Source organism: Puma concolor, chromosome B3 (assembly GCF_028749965.1).
Source record: "Puma concolor isolate L17-30 chromosome B3, mPumCon1.1.hap2, whole genome shotgun sequence".
Classification (NCBI taxonomy): Eukaryota; Metazoa; Chordata; class Mammalia; order Carnivora; family Felidae; genus Puma; species Puma concolor.
Genome location: NC_141672.1, coordinates 87286205 through 87304044, shown reverse-complemented (window position 1 = coordinate 87304044; position 17840 = coordinate 87286205). Strand labels below are relative to the sequence as shown.

General features: G+C 43.8%; 1 protein-coding gene and 1 long non-coding RNA gene across 2 annotated transcripts in view; one reads left to right on the top strand and one right to left on the bottom strand.

The window, feature by feature from the left end:
* RTF1 (RTF1 homolog, Paf1/RNA polymerase II complex component) overlaps positions 1-3883 on the bottom strand; it is a 52093-nt gene extending 48210 nt beyond the window's left edge. Inside the window, exon 1 of the mRNA XM_025919714.2 lies at positions 3673-3883. Within this exon, the coding sequence (XP_025775499.1) occupies positions 3673-3870 (198 nt within the window). The 5' untranslated portion in view covers positions 3871-3883. The remainder of the gene's footprint in view (positions 1-3672) is intronic.
* A 94-nt stretch (positions 3884-3977) lies between these two features.
* LOC147580183 (uncharacterized) lies at positions 3978-15469 on the top strand. Its single transcript, XR_015252594.1, has 3 exons — positions 3978-4753; positions 12029-12194; positions 14983-15469. It is a non-coding gene; the product is annotated as an uncharacterized LOC147580183 (long non-coding RNA).
* The last annotated feature ends 2371 nt before the right edge of the window (positions 15470-17840 follow it).

The window sequence follows — 17840 nt, the reverse complement described above, 5'->3', positions numbered from 1 at the left end:
ATTGATCTGAATAAAGAACTCTTATTACTTTATTACCTTTGGATACTTTCCATTTTCTAAGACCCACTGCATAAATATTATTCCATTTAGAGTGACACACATTATTTCCATGGAAGTACATGATGGGGTAAACAAACAAACTAGGTTTGTCTCAAACTCTTTTCCAAGAGGTGCCAAAACCAAGTATCTTCAGGATTTGCAATTCTAAAATGCTGAAGAAAGGGTGTGCCCAACATAAAAAAATAAGGTCACTAACAGGTCATATGTTAAAAGAAATCCTTCAAATTCTCAAAGGTCTGAGTTTTTAAAATCTTTTAAAGTTAAAACAATTTTAAACTACTTCGATTCAGTTACTACACACCTTCCTTCCCATCTGAAGAAAGGAAAAAGAAACAGGCCTCAACAAAAAGTATCCCAACAATTCAAATAGCTTCAGAGATTTAGAAAAGCCAACAGCTTTGCCATCTCAAACATCACTGTTGAGTTTCTTCGGTTCTGCACACAGTATGGCCGGGACAGGAAGCTATTTTTCTCCCAAACAAACTACTTAGAGTGTCTTATTAAAAAGATTTACTTGCACGCAGACAGCGGTCTCAATCATTCACAAAAATAAGTACCTGGGCTGTTCCTAGTAAAAATGCAGAGTCAAGGGCTCTATCCAAAGAGGGTCTGATGGGAGCCCCTGCAAAGTACATTTTAAATAAGTAACTCCGGCAGCTTCTGACACAGGTGGTCCTCCTCCCAGAACCAGAAAGAACCTGTATAGAAGGCTCATCTGCCTCACTTGCAGCAAGGACTAAGACGGATGGAATATTTCTAACATAATGGCTTAGGTTCCCACCGGGAAAACCCAGGGACAAAGGACCTCCTTTCTAACTGTGCTTCACTCACACTAGACCTCAGATTTGTAACAGTATGGTCTTTTCCACAAGAACCTTACACTAGACAGCAAACATGATGTTACACCTCCAATGAAGACTCAGAACCAGATGGAGCACCCCAAGGTTATCTTGGTTATAAAGGCCCAGGATGCATTTTGTTCTGAGGATTCCAAAGACCCCCAAACCAGCCTGACTTGGAACTTCTGCTAAAGGTCTCTGGTGATAACTTATAGAAGGCAGAGATCTTTGTTTTTGATTCCTCTGACAGTCTGACACAGCACTGAATAGATAGATACAAGGCACTGGTGCCTCTGTTAGGATGTGCAGGGAAAGGGAATTTTGATCTGGTTCCCATCTGATAAAAGAATGCCAATGAGAGTGGTTGCAGAGGAAAAAGTTGAAATTGCTGTTAAATTGTATTAGGTATTACTTAGAAATTTTATGCTAATTTCTTTTTATAAATAGATAAAGCTGGATTTAAAGTTGCAATCCCTTCCAGTGTCCACTACGGTAGGCTCTTTGTGGATCAGGTAGAACCTCTCTATCAGAAAAGGAAACTCTCAATTCATTTCATTTGTTAGAATTCTGTGGAAAATCACTACGGACAGAGTAATTTGCAGCTTAGTTCATTCATCATCAGTCTCAGAGTGCTTTACTAAGGAAGCGCCCAAATAATCTTTTTTTTTTTAATTTTTTTTTTTAACGTTTATTTATTTTTGAGACAGAGAGAGACAGAGCATGAATGGGGGAGGGTCAGAGAGAGGGAGACACAGAATCCGAAACAGGCTCCAGGCTCTGAGCTGTCAGCACAGAGCCCGACGCGGGGCTCGAACTCACGGATGGTGAGATCATGACCTGAGCCGAAGTCAGCCACTTAACCGACTGAGCCACCCAGGCGCCCCCCAAATAATCTTTTTAAGTGATGTAACAATATCCTCCAAACTATTCAATGGACTTTGCAAACATGGATTCTAGCAACATGGAAAATGACCATGAAACATCATTCTCATTTTGCACTATAAAAAATGAAAAGACTAACAGATTAAGTTGGTATAGTGAAGAGTATGGGCTTTGCAGTCGTGCAGATATGGAGTTCAAATTTCAACTACACCACTGGCAAGTTGTGTGAATCTAGGTAAGTTACTTCTTCAATCTCCATTTTCCTCATATGTAAAATTGAAAACATGGTACCAACTTCACCATCATTTGAAAACGTGACAATGTAAATAAACTACTCAATTGAGGTTGACTAGTTCACCCCAAACACTATGTAAATGGTAGCTGATGTTATTATTAGAAATACCTACATTTCTAGATCAGAAAAAAAAAGTTCTAATCCTAAGTGCCAGTCTAAAATTATCAACCAAACTTTTCCAAACCAAGAATATATTTTTTTCCAAGAATATATTTTTTATATTTTTGTAAATTTCAGGAGCCTTTCAGTTCCTACCCCCAAACAGGTTTTCCTCCTTTGATAAAGCCCCACTACTTTCCCACCTCCTTACCACCATTTTCAAAACAGTCCTCTTTTCAATACATTTTCAGTCCCCCCCCAAAAGTCCACCCCTTTCATGCCTTAATACTTCAGTCCTGAGACCTGTGGCCTAATACAAACCCCCCAACAAGCCATTTATACAAAAGCCTTAGTTTGCAAGTGCTTGTACCAATATTAATTCTTACAAATACTTGATCCTTGTAATAGCCCAATTAGATACTCAAGGTTAATGTTGTATCTAGATTTTACAGTTACAGCCAAAAGATACATAGCTAAAAAATAGCATGGCCAGCCTGGAACTCAAAATTTCAGATTCTAAATTCACTACTCTCTCTACTCAACTTATAAAGCTACTACTTCTTGAATATTCTTTCTTCATACCATTTGTTCACAAAACATGGCAAGAATCCTCTTTGAATCTTCTAGTATCACTAGAGCACTGCTATAAAGGACAGCTCCTCCCTACAGTATTTTCTAGGATATAAAAACAATTCAACCTTAAGACAGTGAGACCAAAAGTTACTTTCAATGGTCCTGCACAATCTTCAAATAAGAAAGAATTCTGGGATGTTGCATGAAAAGAGCCCAGAGGCCTCAGCCATAGTCCTTCCATATCCTTCTATATATTTGTCCACTTATGCCCACTTTCCTCCTCCCAAGAGTTTTCTTCGGTCTGACATCTCAACAAGGACCCTTCTTAACCACAAACGACCCTAGTTGCCAAACAGATTTGTGCCTACAGCTAAGTCTTTCTCGTCAAGCACGGCAGAGGTTCCCCGGAAGGTTTAAGAGTGTCTCCACTCTCGGTCTACACCCCTTGTCTGAAAAACTTCATCTTCCAGAGCCCACACCTTCTCGCCCTCCACCCCCACCACCCCACACTCACCCTTGCACCTCCTCCCAAATCTCCCAGGCTCCTGGGTTGGCGGGCAATACTTCCTATCTCTCCGGGCTCGGATCGCCCGGCCTGCAGCCCGCCGCCCGCCGCTCCGATCTGGCCCCAGCAGATCACGGACCGGTCTGGTTCCCCAAGCCAGAGGCCCACCAGCCTGGTCCCTGCCCCGCCTCCCGGCCCAAGGCGCCAAGTCCTCGGGGCTCCTTCTCCAGGCCCCGGCCGGACTCCGAGGGCCCCGGGCGCTGCGGGGAACACAAGAAGGAGGTGGCAGCGGAGGTCAGGGCACGGGGCGGGCCAGGAGCTCGGGCCGGGAGGCCCCAGGCCCGGCCAGCTCCCGGCTCCCGTGGCCCGGACTCAGCCCTCCCGCTCCGCCGGCCCGCGCCTCCGCGGCCTGCCCTCACCTGATCGAGGTTCTCATCGCTGCCGCTGTCCTCCGTGTCCGAGTCGATCACAACGCGGCCTTTCCGCTTCTTTACCATGGTGGTCCCCCGGCTCCCACGCCGGACGCCGCCCGGACTCCCCTCTTGCCCGCCTGCCAGTGGGACCGCCACTGCCGCCGCCGCCGCCGCCGCTCGACCCACACAAAGGCGACCGCGCATGCGCGCTCCGCTCCGCCCCTGGCCCCGCCCCCCGCTCGTCGCACGCCGTTCGCCGGCGCCCGGCACCCCGCCCTACCCCACCCCCGACGCAGCGTGGGAGGCGGAGCCCCGTACAGGGCTGGGTTCCGGGCAGTGGACAGTTGTCCCATACCCTGCGTGGGCGCCGGGAAACCTTGGGTGTGTCTCTTCTACTGGCCCGAAGATTGGTGTGCTACGTATCTATCGTGGACGGGGCCTGCGAGCATCTGGGTCCTCTCTGACAAGTCTTTCAACTGGCCCACACTGATTGAACGTCAGGGCGATGTCAGGGACCTCCCGCCTGGAATACACACGTTGGCTGGACCATCTTGAAGGCATCCGTCGGGGATTAAGCCTGCCTACCTGGGTTGTGCAAGTGACACCTGTGCTGGAACCTGGAGGATGCATCCGAGTTACCCAAAAGAAGACTAGAAGGAAAGATGTTCCAAGCAGAGAACCGCGTGGACAAAGGCCCGTAGATAATTGAAAAAAAATTGGGTTCAGGGACAAAGTTCATTATGGAACACAGAATATGATGTATGTGGAGGAACGCAGCGGCCACATTATTCAGTGCCTAATAAGCTATAATCAGAATCCTGAACTTCAGTATTGAAAATTTTTAAACTGAAGGATGACGTTATTAGATTTGTGTTTTAAAAAGATTACTCTGAACGCAGTTTGATGAATGAATTAGAAGAGAGGGAGCCTAAGGGCTAGGAGACCACTTAGGCTGTTGGAGTCATTATGGCAAGAGATGATGGTGCCCCAAAGTAAGGAAGAGGCAGTGGAAATGGAGAGAAGTGGATGGATTCTGGATAATTTGGAAGACAGAATTCCCAGGAATTGAATATTAGTTGGAAGAGGGGTAAGACGAAGTCCAAAACACAAATAATGCTTAGAATTTGGCTTAGGAATCTAATCTTCGTGATGGTGAGTGGGTGCTTCATCAAGATAAGGAACTTAAGTGTAAAGGAGGTTTGGGAGACTGGTGTATGCAGGAAATAAGTTCAGTTTTTTACCTGTTGAGGTTAGCTGATTAAAAGGACAACTTCAGAGACACCTGGCTAGGTCAGTAGATAGAGCATGCGACTCTTGATCTTGGGGTTATAAGTTTGAGCCCCATGTTGGGCAGAGAGATCACTTAACAGAAAAGGGCAATTTCAGAAGTGATTTCTTTGTGGGATTTTGAATATAGGGTAGAGAGCATAAGCAATAAGAATTTGAAAATGTTCTCAAAACTTTTTGGGAGACCATTAATTCTTTATTCTGGTAGTGAATTTAGGAGGTAGACCCCAGTCTTCTCTAGGCATTACTGGGCACAGGCAAGTTGATGAATCCTTGCTCTCTGGCTCCCTTTTTCTTTTCCCTTATACTGTATAAATTTTATTTTCTCCCATAAGTTACAATACATGTCACAAACATGCATGCTGTAAAGTGATAGTAAAAGAAAATATACCAGACTTAGAGGAATCCCTGGAAGTAAACACATACCTAGATGTCCAATTTGCTTCCAGTTAGCTTGAAAATGTGCTCAGGATTAAGGTAGAGAAAACAACCTAAGGCCCAATTACCTCTTTACTCCAAAAGATTTTTAATAAGATATAACCCCTAGACCACTCTCCTCCAACATATCCTTGGAACTGAGCCCATGACCAGAATGACTCGAAATGACCAGGCTAGTTTCTAGCCACCCTGAATTTCGGCGGCTTTCTGTGAGGACCCTCTTTAAATGTGTTAATAGAAGAAGACCAGGAGCGCCTGGGTGGCTCAGTTGGTTAAGTATCCAGACTTCTGCTCAAGTCATGATCTCACGGTTCATGACTTTGAGCCCCACACATAGGGCTCCATACTGACAGTGGGGACCCTGCTTGGGATTCTTTCTCTGCCCCCCTCTCTTTCTCTCTCTCAAAAAAATAAACTTAAAAAAAAAAGTCAACGTCCCTTGACTGCAATTAACAAACATATGTTCTAGGGCACCTGGCTGGCTTAGTTGGGATAACCTGTGGCTCCAATCTTGAGTTCATGAGTTCAGGCCCCATGTTGAGTGTAGAGATTACTTAAAAACTCAAGAAAAAAGGGTATGTTCTTTCTTTGAGTGAAATCTGTTGATTTGAATCTTTCTGTGAGGGATCTTCTTTTTTTTCTTTTAATTTTTTTAATGCTTATTTATTTTAGAGAGGGAGGAGAGGGGCAGAGAAAGAGGGAGGCAGAGAATCCGAAGCAGGCTCGGTGCTGACAGCAGAGGCTCAGCGGGACTCAAACTCAGGAACTGTGAGATCACAACCTGAGCTAAAGTTGGATGCTTAACCAACTAAACCACCCAGGTAGCCCTTCTAATAATTCATGGGCTGGAGTTGGTCCATATTGAGCCTAGACGGTGTCTAAATTGAATGAATAAATATGCTGTGCTCTAAACTTCCTCTTCATTTGGTTCCTGGAGAACCCAACCTGTGAAAGTTTTCCCTCAGTAAATGAGAATAATGATAATACCTGCCTCTTTGGGTTGTAATAAGGTTTAGATTAGTTAACATATGTAAAAAAGTGCTGAGAATACTTCTTTGCATCAAGTAGGCCCTGGCATAGAGTAAGCCCTCAATAAATGTCAGCTAGAATATTTTTTCCTGATTGTAAAAATTATTCCTACTGGGACACCTGGCTGGCTCAGTCCATAGAGCATGCAGATCTTGATCTCGGGGTCATGATTTCAAGCCCCACGTTGCGTGTAGAGATTACTTTTTAAAAAAGTATTCCTACTGGGGTGCCTCGGTGGCTCAGTTAAGCATCCTGAACTCCGCTCAGGTTATAATCGTACAGTTGGTGAGGTCAAACTCCACATCAGGCTCTCTGCTGTCAGAGCAGCACATCAGCTTGCTTTGAATCTTGTGCTCCCCGTGCTTGCTGCCCCTTCCCACTCATTCCTTCTCTCTCTGCCTCCCTCAGATAAATAGATTAAAAAAAAAAAAAAAAACTTAGGGGCACCTGGGTGGCTCAGTCGGTTAAGCAACCAACTTTGGCTCAGGTCATGGTCTCGTGGTTTGTGTATTCAAGCCTCACACTGGGCTCTGTGCTGACAGCTTGGAGCCTCAGGCCTGCTTCAGACTCTGTGTCTCCCTCTCTCTCTGCTCCTAATCTGCTTGTGCTCTCTCTCTCTCTGTCTCTCTCTCTCTCTCTCAAAAATAAGTAAACATTAAGAAAAAATTTTAATAAAATAAAAAAAATTTTAACTTAAAATATTCCTATTTATTGTAAATAAATTGAAGGACAGAAAAGTATAAAGGAGGGGTGCCTGGATGGTTCAGTCAGTTAAGAGTCCGACTTGGGCTCAGGTCATGATCTCATGGTTCATGAGTTCGAGTCCTGCATCTGTGCTGACAGCTCAGAGCCTGGAGCCTACTTTGAATTTGAATTCTGTCTCTGTCTCTCTGCCCCTCCACTGTTTGTGCCCTCTCTCTCTCTCTCTCTCTCTCTCTCTCTCTCTCTCTCTCTCTCCCTCCCTCCCTATATATATATATATATATATATATACACACACATATGTATATAAATCTCAAAAATAAACATTTAAAGAAAAATTTTAAATAAAAGTTAAAGAAAAGTATAAAGGAAAAAGAACTATGTAAAATTCTACCATCCCAAGATATCCGCCCACTCTACCAAAACAACTGTTTGCATGTGCATATATTTATTCAACACATACTTACCAATTACCTACTATATGCCTGACCTCAGGCACTGAGCTAGATACTGAACAAGATGAATAAGTGATCAAGACAAGATCCTTGCTCTCAAGAGCTTACCTTTATACACACGCACACACATTACAAAAGGCATGCACTTAAAAAAATATTTTTTTAATGTTTAGTTATTTTTGAGAGACAGAGACAGAGCATGAGCGAGGAAGGGGCAGAGAGAGAGAGAGACAGAATCCGAAGTAGGCTCCAGGCTCTGAGCTCTCAGCACAGAGCCTGACACAGGGCTCAAACTCAAAAACCATGAGATCATGACCTGAGCTGAAGCTGGACACTTAGGGGCGCCTGGGTGGCTCAGTCGGTTAAGTGTTCAACGTTGGCTCAGGTCATGATCTTGCAGTCCTGTGAGTTCGAGCCCCGTGTCGGGCTCTGTGCTGACAGCTCAGAGCCTGGAGCCTGCTTCGGATTCTGTGTCTCCCTCTCTCTCTCTGCCCCTCCCCAGCTCACGCTGTCTCTTTCTCAAAAATAAACATTAGAAAACAAACAAAAAAGAATACTGAAGTTGGGCACTTAACTGACAGAGCAACCCAGGCGTCCCAGGCATGCACTTTTAAAATGCTCTGAGGGGGCGCCTGGGTGGCTCAGTCGGTTAAGCGTCCGGCTTCAGCCAGGTCACGATCTCGCGGTCCGTGAGTTTGAGCCCCGCGTCGGGCTCTGGGCTGATGGCTCGGAGCCTGGAGCCTGTTTCCGATTCTGTGTCTCCCTCTCTCTCTGCCCCTCCCCCGTTCATGCTCTGTCTCTCTCTGTCCCAAAAATAAATAAAAACGTTGAAAAAAAAAATTTAAAAAAAATAAAATGCTCTGAGAACCTCCCTTTTTATGGAGACCACATCAGAGCACAAAAGACATTTTTAACATCTGTTGTTTAAGAAAATGCACAATGACAAAAACTATGGATTCAGTAACAGTTTTAAATGAACTTGTATTCTGTTCCTTACAACCATATCTAAAAATATACTTGAAAATGGTGATACATAGGGTGCTTGGTTGGCAAAGTCAGTGTGACCCTTGATCTTAGGGTTGTGGGTTCGAATCCCACATTGGTTGTAGAGATTACTTAAAAATAAAATCTTTAAGGGGTACCTGGGTGGCTCAGTCGGTTAAGCGTCCGACTTGGGCTAAGGTCATGATCTCACAGTTCATGGACTCAAACCCCGTGTCAGACTCTATGCTGACAGCTTAAAGCCTGCTAGAGATTCTCTTCTTCTCTCTCTCTCCCTATTCCCTGCTCTCTCTCTCTCTCTGTCTCTCTCTCAAAATAAATAAATAAATAATAAATAAAATCTTTTTAAAGAAAAGAAAGAAAGAAAATGGCCATGTATGTATGTGAACGTTGAGAGAAGGATGGGGGAAACCATTACTGGATGTGTTTGCTATGGTGTTGCAAGGTCCTCCTTTTGGTTACCTGACCATTATGTTCAGGGTCTGAAAACTGGCTCAGATCCAAAGATGGGCAGGAGTGTCACTTTTCATTGGAGCAACTGCCCTCAGCCTCTGATCACCCAATCTTGATTTCTTCTGATTGAAAATTGAGGAGTACCCCTGATAGTCCTTGCAGATGCTGTATTCTGTTAACCATCTCCATGGTTCTTTGAGGCTCAGGACTCCCTGGCTGCACTGCACCCTTTCTGCTTATTATAACAATTGCATCTGCCTGGTTTCTGGTAGTTAAGTGCTGCCATATGCCCTCTTGTTTCAAGTTCCTATCACCCCATTGCTGTTAGTGAGCTTAGTTTTCTAACAGTCTCTTCTACTGTCAGTCCTGGCCTGCATTTTTAGTATGCGCTGAACTTTCAGTGATGCCCGTCCACCTTTTTACCATCCATTCCCTATGGCCTTGGTAAGTGGAGTATCCTCTTAATCTTCCCATGGAACGTCATCATTCAGTGGGATTTCCAATCTTCTCCAGTACATCTACTTCACTGTTGTTCTCTGAGTTCTTAAATCCCTTTCTACACTATCTTGTTTTGGCAATTTTTTTTTTTTTTTTTACTTCGTGTGGACTGTAGTTTTCCATGTTTCTATAGAGTCATTCTCGTAGCACATTTGCACCATTTCCTGGGTCCTTGGCAGAGTGATAAATGCTGTAACTCAGGAGAATGCTCCCTAATCAATAAACTCTCCCTAATCCAATTTTATGATCTGGTCCTCATGATCAAGCACCTGCAGAATCCAGTCCCTTGCTACCCTCCTAGCTCCTGCCATTACATGCTTGGCTAGTTCTTGCAACTTCTTTGGGGGATAGTGCCTTAATGTGTTCCTCCCTTATGAGGTCCAATATGTCCCCCACTGGGTTATATAGTGTTTAACCCTGGTTATCTACCTAGTATCCCTGAGGGAGGTGAGAGCAGATTTTTGAGAAGGGTACATGCAGTCTTACAGGGTATAGTCTTCTGCATTGTCTACAAACAAGAGGGGAGTGCTGGGTGATGGACTATTTTTGCATGTTCAGAGGGTTCAGGAGAATCTAGGAATTCAAGATCTTCAGGGGCACCAATCAGATATCTCCATCCCATATATCATGTCCCATTATTTCCCATCGTGGGTCTTTAGCCAAATTACCTTACTTGGGAGTTTAACATTATTGGATCTTAGACTATTTTGATGATTATTCTGGGCCTCAGCTTTCCCTGCCCTCCCACTATAGGTGTTGAAGCCCTCTTCATACGCCATTAAAGAGGCCCTCTGGCTTTCACACTTGGCTTTCCATAACAGTGACCCAATCTCACTATTCTTATAGTTAGTATGGCCCCCATATTTTATCTGATACATCAAACCAGCTAGCACATTCCCTTCTGCAAGCATAGTATCCCTATTCAACAATGATAAAATATTTAACAATTGGACCACCAGATGTTCACTTCCAGCTGTGTGGTAAGTGACCCTGTTTCTAAACATTTTATTGCCTGCTTTCTCACATCACTCCTACCAATCATTGTAAGTTGGGTTCTCCAAAAAGCAGACTCTGAGATGGAGTTTAGTGTGCGGAATATTTATGAGGGAGTGTACCTAGGACTGACAACCATAGAAGGAGGGAAAAGTGGGAGAAGTATAGCTGCAGTGTGTACCTGACAAGTGTCAACCAATCACATGGGCAATCCGAAGCCAAAACAGATGGTCACTTGTCCCACACTGGGTTGAAATGGCCAGAACTTTATAGCCCTGCCTTAGTCATTCATTAGATGTAGGCCATGTGGAAAGGCTGTGACCTTGAATACAGGGTCTTTCTGCAGCATAGCCAAATGCTGAAGTATCTGAAAGCTACAGGCCATTTTTGGGCCAGCAAGTCCCTCCTTACTGGATATCAAATCTCTGTGTCCTTCCAGAAACTGAGGCATGGAGAGAAACCCAAAGCCACACAGTTAGTAATGGAACAAGTCTGACTCTAGGATGGTGCTCTTAAAATTTTTTTTAACATTTTTATTCATTTTTGAGATACACTAAGCGCCAGCTGGGGAGGGGCAGAGAGAGAGGGAGACATAGAATCTGGCTCTAGGTTCCAGGCTCTGAGCTGTTAGCACAGAGCCGGACGTGGGGCTCGAACCCACAAATCATGAGATCATGACCTGAGCCAAAGTCAGACGCTTAACCAACTGAGCCACCCAGGCACCGCACTAGGATGGTGCTCTTAATGACCGTCAGCAGTTCTGTGCCTCTCCCTGGTCGGGTAGACAAGCAACTACAGCCTGCTTACCTAAGGCAATCAGAACCAGCACAGTGGAAATAACTTTAGTGTAAAACAGGTGGAGGAGCGAGATCATACATGTGGTCAAGACGGGATAGGGAGGTATAAACATAGTAGCCAAAAGTGGGTCTAGGGATGGGAGAGTTTTCTAATGCCTTTCCAGGGCTGCAGGAGAGGGGCCCTGAGCCCCTAGTCACATTCTCCTGCAAGCCCACGAGTGACATTCTAGACTTTCATAGTTTGGAGAAAATGCCACTTCACAGCCTCCAAATCCATCTGCATCGAAGCCCCTGTTCTCTAAGCAGCCCCCTAATCCAAGAAGGCTTTCCCTCATGGGGATTGACTGTATTGCTTGGCAGACAGACATACTGCTCATGGTAAATTGTTAGTCAATATTATAAATCATTCTGTCTTTGGTTAGTAGGACTGGTTTACCAGAGCCTGATCACTTTTCAGTGATAAAATGAGCAGGCAGACTTTGAGGAGAGGTGGCCATCTGGGGAGACTCTGAGCTCAGTGTTCCCTTCAGCATAATGCCATGCTTTTCTCTCATGGCTCCTTCCTCTTTCTCCCCTCTTACTTCTCTGCCTTGGACTGGATGACTGTCTTTTTCAACCTGAAATCATCCTCCAATACCCCATTGTGTGAATTAAATCATATTTTCCTACCCACTCCTCATGTACTTCTGTGTTTCTGTATTACTCCAGGAATGTGGCATGGTAAAACTCCTTTGCTGCACTGTGGATTGATTGATTGATTTAGAAGAAGAAGAAGAAGAAGAAGAAGAAGAAGAAGAAGAAGAAGAAGAAGAAGAAGGGCCTAAAAGAGGAGAGAGAAAAGAGGAAAAGATGAAATCAAAAGGGAAGGAAGAAGGTAAATTCCTGCTGTATTGAGGGCAGAGCTTAAGGCCAAGGTTTCTTTCAGTGTCTCCTCTAAGCTCCTTCTTTATTCATTCAACAAGTGTGTTTTATGGATGCCAGGAAGTGCTACATCTGTTTCTAGGTTTTGTTCCCTTGAGTAAAATATAATTTGGAGAGTTGCGGGAGAATGTGAGCCTGTTTCAACCACTCCCAGGCTGTTTTAAATTTTTTTTTTATTAAAAATTTTTTTAATGTTTACTTTTGAGAGAGAGAAACAGAGAGACAGAGCATGACCAAGGGAGGGGAGGGCAGAGAGAGAGAGACAGACAGACAGACAGACAGAATCTGAAACAGGCTCCAGACTCTGCACTGTCAACACAGAGCCCAATGCAGGGCTTGAACTCAACAAACCGTGATATCATGACGTGAGCCGGAGTCGGATGCTCAACCAACTGAGCCACCCCAGCACCCCTAAATTTATTTTTTGAAATAAAAAATTAATGTATATCGATTATAAATAAGAAATATAAACACAGAAGTTTATAAAGTAAAAAAGAAGCTCTCATCCTCATTCCCCTTCTCTTCCAATCTCATTCCCCAAGAATAACTCCTAGGACCAGTTTGGTATATATTGTTCCAGGCCTTTTAGGACACATGTGTAAGCACATCCAAAAACAGGATCATGCAACATGTACTATCCTATAATGTAACCTCTCCCAGCAGTGTTAGTCTGGCCTGACAGCCAGGCCAAGGGGGCATAAAGGAGTCAGAAAACACTATGTGAGACTACAAGTTAACGTCTACCTCCATCAGCCTGAGCACATGACTAAGTTGTACATATCCAATGAACCTGGGGCTTCCTTGCATGTAAGTGTTCCCTCTGGTGAGTGAGAACTGATTTTAAGATGTTATGAGTTCAGCCCTCTCTCTGGCCTCTCTCAGTATAGCTGCATGATTAATAACCTTTGGTTCCTACCTTAGCACACATAACAGATGTGTATATTTGATATGTACATACCCTGATGGGTCCTTTGTACTCAAAACCCCCCCACAAAACCCTCTAGAAGGCATGTCAGAATGCCAGGAAGTGAACAGTATGTTTCCATAAGGATAACCTTATATCTTTAAATTTTTTTAAATGTTTATTTATTTTTGAGAGAGAGAGAAAGAGACAGCACGAGTGGGGGAGGGGCAGAGACAGAGAGATACAGAATCTGAAACAGGCTCCAGGCCTGTCAGCTGTCAGCACAGAGCCTGACATGAGGCTCGAACTTGGGAAGAGTGAGATCATGACCTGAGCCGAAGGGGGATGCTCAACTGACTGAGCCACCTGGGTGCCCAAACCTTGTATCTTTAAAATTATTTTTATAGGGGTACCTGGATAGCTCAGTTGGTTGAGCATCTGACTCTTGATTTCAGCTCAGGTCATGATCCCAGGGTCGTGGGATCAATCCCTGCATCAGGCTCATGCTGAACATGGAGCTTGCTTAAGATATTCTCTCTCTCTCTGCAGCTGGGTGGCTCAGTCAGTTAAGCATCAAACTCTTGATTTCAGCTCAGGTCATGATTTTGTGGTTCCTGACATGGAGCCCCATGTCAGGCTCTGTGTGACAGCATGGAGTCTGCTTGGGATTCTCACTATCCCTCTTTCTCTGTCCCTCCCCTCCATGCACATGTACTCTCTCTCTCTCTCTCTCTCTCAAAATAAATAAATAAACTTTAAAAAAAAAAAGATTCTGTCTCTCCCTCTGCCCCTCTCCCCCATTTGTGCTCTCTCTAAAAAATTTAAAAAATAAAATTATTTTTGTAATTATTTGCCAACTTTTTTAGTATGATTATTCTTGAGACCTATATCATAAGTGTAATTCAGAAACACTAATACAAATGAATTCCATACTTTAAATTCTTTATCAAAAGCCAAACTTGTGGCTTATTTAGCAACAACCAGGATTCCCTGACTTATTACATTCTGGTGTCAAACATTCAATTGAGCACCTGCTCTGTGCCAAGCACTGAACTGGGTGCCAAGGAAACAAAGACGAACAACACATCATCCCCATTTACGATCTAATAGAGTGGTTACTGAACTTTACTGAGAAGCACAGCCAAGCTTACTTTCACTCGTGGAAAGTCTGCTGTGGATCTCAGAGACGCTCTGGGGCAACTGTCCTCTTCTTGTTGGATTAGTGATGTGGGTTGTTTCAATGCTATGGTGCATCCATCTCAGTATACACTTTCACAGTAACTGCAGCAGGGGAAGAGAACGTTGGATGGTCTTAAAACTGAAATGAAACACTGGCCTGAAATTGATAAATGTCATGTCTGTTCACAATCCACTGGCTAGAACTACTTGTATAGTATGGCTGCCTAATTGTAAGGAGGCTGACAGGTATAATCCTCCAATATGCCTGGAGGGGTGGAAAACTTGGATGGAAAACCCTGGAAAATTCTACCTTATTAATATATGTGTATACACTTGCTCATAACAAATTTCATTTCTTTTTTTTTTTTAAGTTTTAAAATTTATTTATTTATTTTGAGAGAGACAGAGACAACACTAGTGGGGAGGGGCCAAGAGAGAGGGATACAGAGAATCTCAAGCAAGCTCTGTGCTACCGGCACAGAACCTGATGTTGGGCTTGAACTCATGAAACCGCGAGATCATGACCTGAGCCGAAACCCAGTGTTGGACACTTAACTGACAGAGCCACCCAGGCGCCCCGACAAATTTCATTTCTTACTGTGGGTCACAGTAAAAAAAATCTTTGAGAAACTACTTTACTGCTTCCTTCCCTCTGCAGGGTCCTCACCACACCCTGCAATCCAAAGAAGTGCATAGAGTTGCCAAACCTGCATTCAGAGGCCAGTTCTACCACCTCTCTGCTTCCGTGGACTTAGTCGGGTCACCTAACTTCTCTGAGCTTCATTCCCCTCAGAGGTAAAAAAGTATCTGCCTTACAATATTGTGGTAAGGCCTAAAAGACATGATATAGTAAATATCTGGGTCTAGGCTTGACTGTGGGTGTTAATTTAGTCAATAGAAATTGTCACCGTTCTGCCAAGCAGAATTCTTATATTTCTCCAGATATAATGTCTGTTGCATAATGCCATGCCTTTGCGCATGTGTGCTTCCTTCTCTGGGTTGATTTTCCTCCTCTCTGCCTGTTATATGCTTTATCATTCAACACTCATCATGTCCTTCCCCTCAGAACTGTCCCTTAAGGTGAGCAAATAAGCAGATGTGATACAAAGTAGTGGATAATGAGCATGTACCCTGGAGATAACTGGCAGTCATGGTGTGAATCCCAGCTCCACCATTTCTTTTAAAAAAATTTTTTTTTTTCAACGTTTATTTATTTTTGGGACAGAGAGAGACAGAGCATGAACGGGCGAGGGGCAGAGAGAGAGGGAGACACAGAATCGGAAACAGGCTCCAGGCTCCGAGCCATCAGCCCAGAGCCCGACGCGGGGCTCGAACTCCCGGACCGCGAGATCGTGACCTGGCTGAAGTCGGACGCTTAACCGACTGCGCCACCCAGGCGCCCCCCAGCTCCACCATTTCACCAGCTATGACAGGCCTGCGACCAGCAAGTTACTTAACATCTTTAAGACTCAGTTTACTCACCTGTGAAGCAGGTTTAATATTAGTACCTACTTCGCAGGACCACCGTGAGGATTAAGAGGGAAAATGCCCCCAAAATGTTAAGTTCAATGTCTGGCCCTTAAGTGTTCATTACACTCTTCATGACCCCGTCCCTGTATCTGGTACCTGCCTCTGCTAAAATTCCTCTCAAACTGTGCTGCTATTATTCATTTGGTGCCATGCCCTATACTAGACTATGTCTTGCTGAGACTGTCCCAGAGTTCAACAATAATAGCTAGGGTTTTTTTTTTTTTTGAACACTAATAAAAAATCCTAAGAAATATGCTAAACACTTTACATATATTATGTCAATTCATGTTAATTGGAAAGTATATCAAGGTCCTCCTACCTACTAAGGTTGGCCAGGACCGGACAACACTTTTGCCTCTTTTCTCTCTGCAACATAGGTAACTGCAGGGCTTTACTCATTCATGTCCTGATGCACAGCAGCTACAATGTCCTCTGGTTCCACGTCTCCAGATGATACTTTTAAGGTCCATCTCACTTTGAGTGAGAAGGTCTCTCTTTGCAATGGCTGTTCTTGGTCTGCTTCGCTGTGTTTCTTTTGTCATGTTATCATTTCAAGGCATTTGGCTACCTTATGTCTATAAAAAGACCGTCCTCTGTTGGCTCCATTTCTAATTTGGATGGGTTTTAGTTTTGTTATGAACAAAGCTACAGTTAAGTTCTGGCAAAGCCCACTCCCTGGGAGCTCCTGGGAGGCTAAGAAAGAAGGCAGCGCAGACCTGGCTGGATTAACCAAAATAATAATTTCTCTCAACCCTTTGTCTTTATTCTCTCCCATAATGCCTCCACCCTCTCTTTTGCCTGCCATTCTCACATCCTTCCTTCTTGATTTGATCAATTTCCCTCCCTTCAGCCTCCCTTTCCCCACTGCTAAGGAATACCCATGGGGTTTCATACACTTAAACAGTTAATGAATAGGGAAATGCAAATCAGAACCACCATGAGATATCACTGCACTTACTTTAGGATGGCTCTTCTAAAAAAAGAAACACAAACAGAAAATAACAAGTGTTGCTGAAGAGGTAGAGAAAATGATTCTTGTGCATTGCTGGTGGAAATGTAAGATGGTGATTTCTCAAAAAATTTTTAAGTAGGCACCATGCCCAGTGTGTGGCTTGAACTCATGACCCTGAGATCAAGAGCCTCATGCTCTACTCACTTAGCCAGCCAGATGCCCCGATTCCTCACATCTTAAACATTAGAATTACCATATGGGTTTAATAACCAAAAGAGTGAAAGCAGAGGCTTGAACAGATATTTGTACACGTATGTTCACAGTAACATTGTTCACAATGCGCAAAAGGTGGAAATAAGCCAAGTTGCCATCAATAATGAATGGAAAAACAAAATGTGGTAAGTACATGCAATGGAGTATTATTCACCCTTAAAAAGGAAGAGAATTCTGGCACATGCTACAGTACGATTGAACCTTGAATATATTATACCAAATGAAGTAAGTCAGACACAGAAGAGCAAATATTGTATGACAAGGCACCCTGTCATATACTTTAAAATATAGATCTTTGGGGCCCTTGGATGGCTCAGTCTGTTATGTATCCAACTCTTGATTTTGGCTCAGGTCATGATCTAATAGTTCATGAGATTGAGCCCTGTGTCTGGCTCTGCGTGGACAGCACAGAGCCTGCTTGGGATACTCTCTGCTCCTCTTTCTCTCCCTCTCCCTCTCCCTCTCTCTCAAATAAATTTTATAAAAATATAAATAAAAAATAAAAAAGCTCTTAACAAAAAGAGGTTGGAAATGTATTCTGGGATTTAGGGAAGATGAAATTGTACATAACTCATATCTGAAACTAAAAAGAGTCAGTGGTGGAGGCAGCTGTGGAAGGTTCAAGGCGGTAGGATAACCAGGCAAGTGTCAGTCTAGAAAAGTCAAAAGCAGAATTTCAAGAAGTAAGAGGTGGTGGAATGGAAACAAGTGGTGGGGGAAACTTGGAAAAGCCAATTAATTGTATTCGGTGAGGCCTTTTG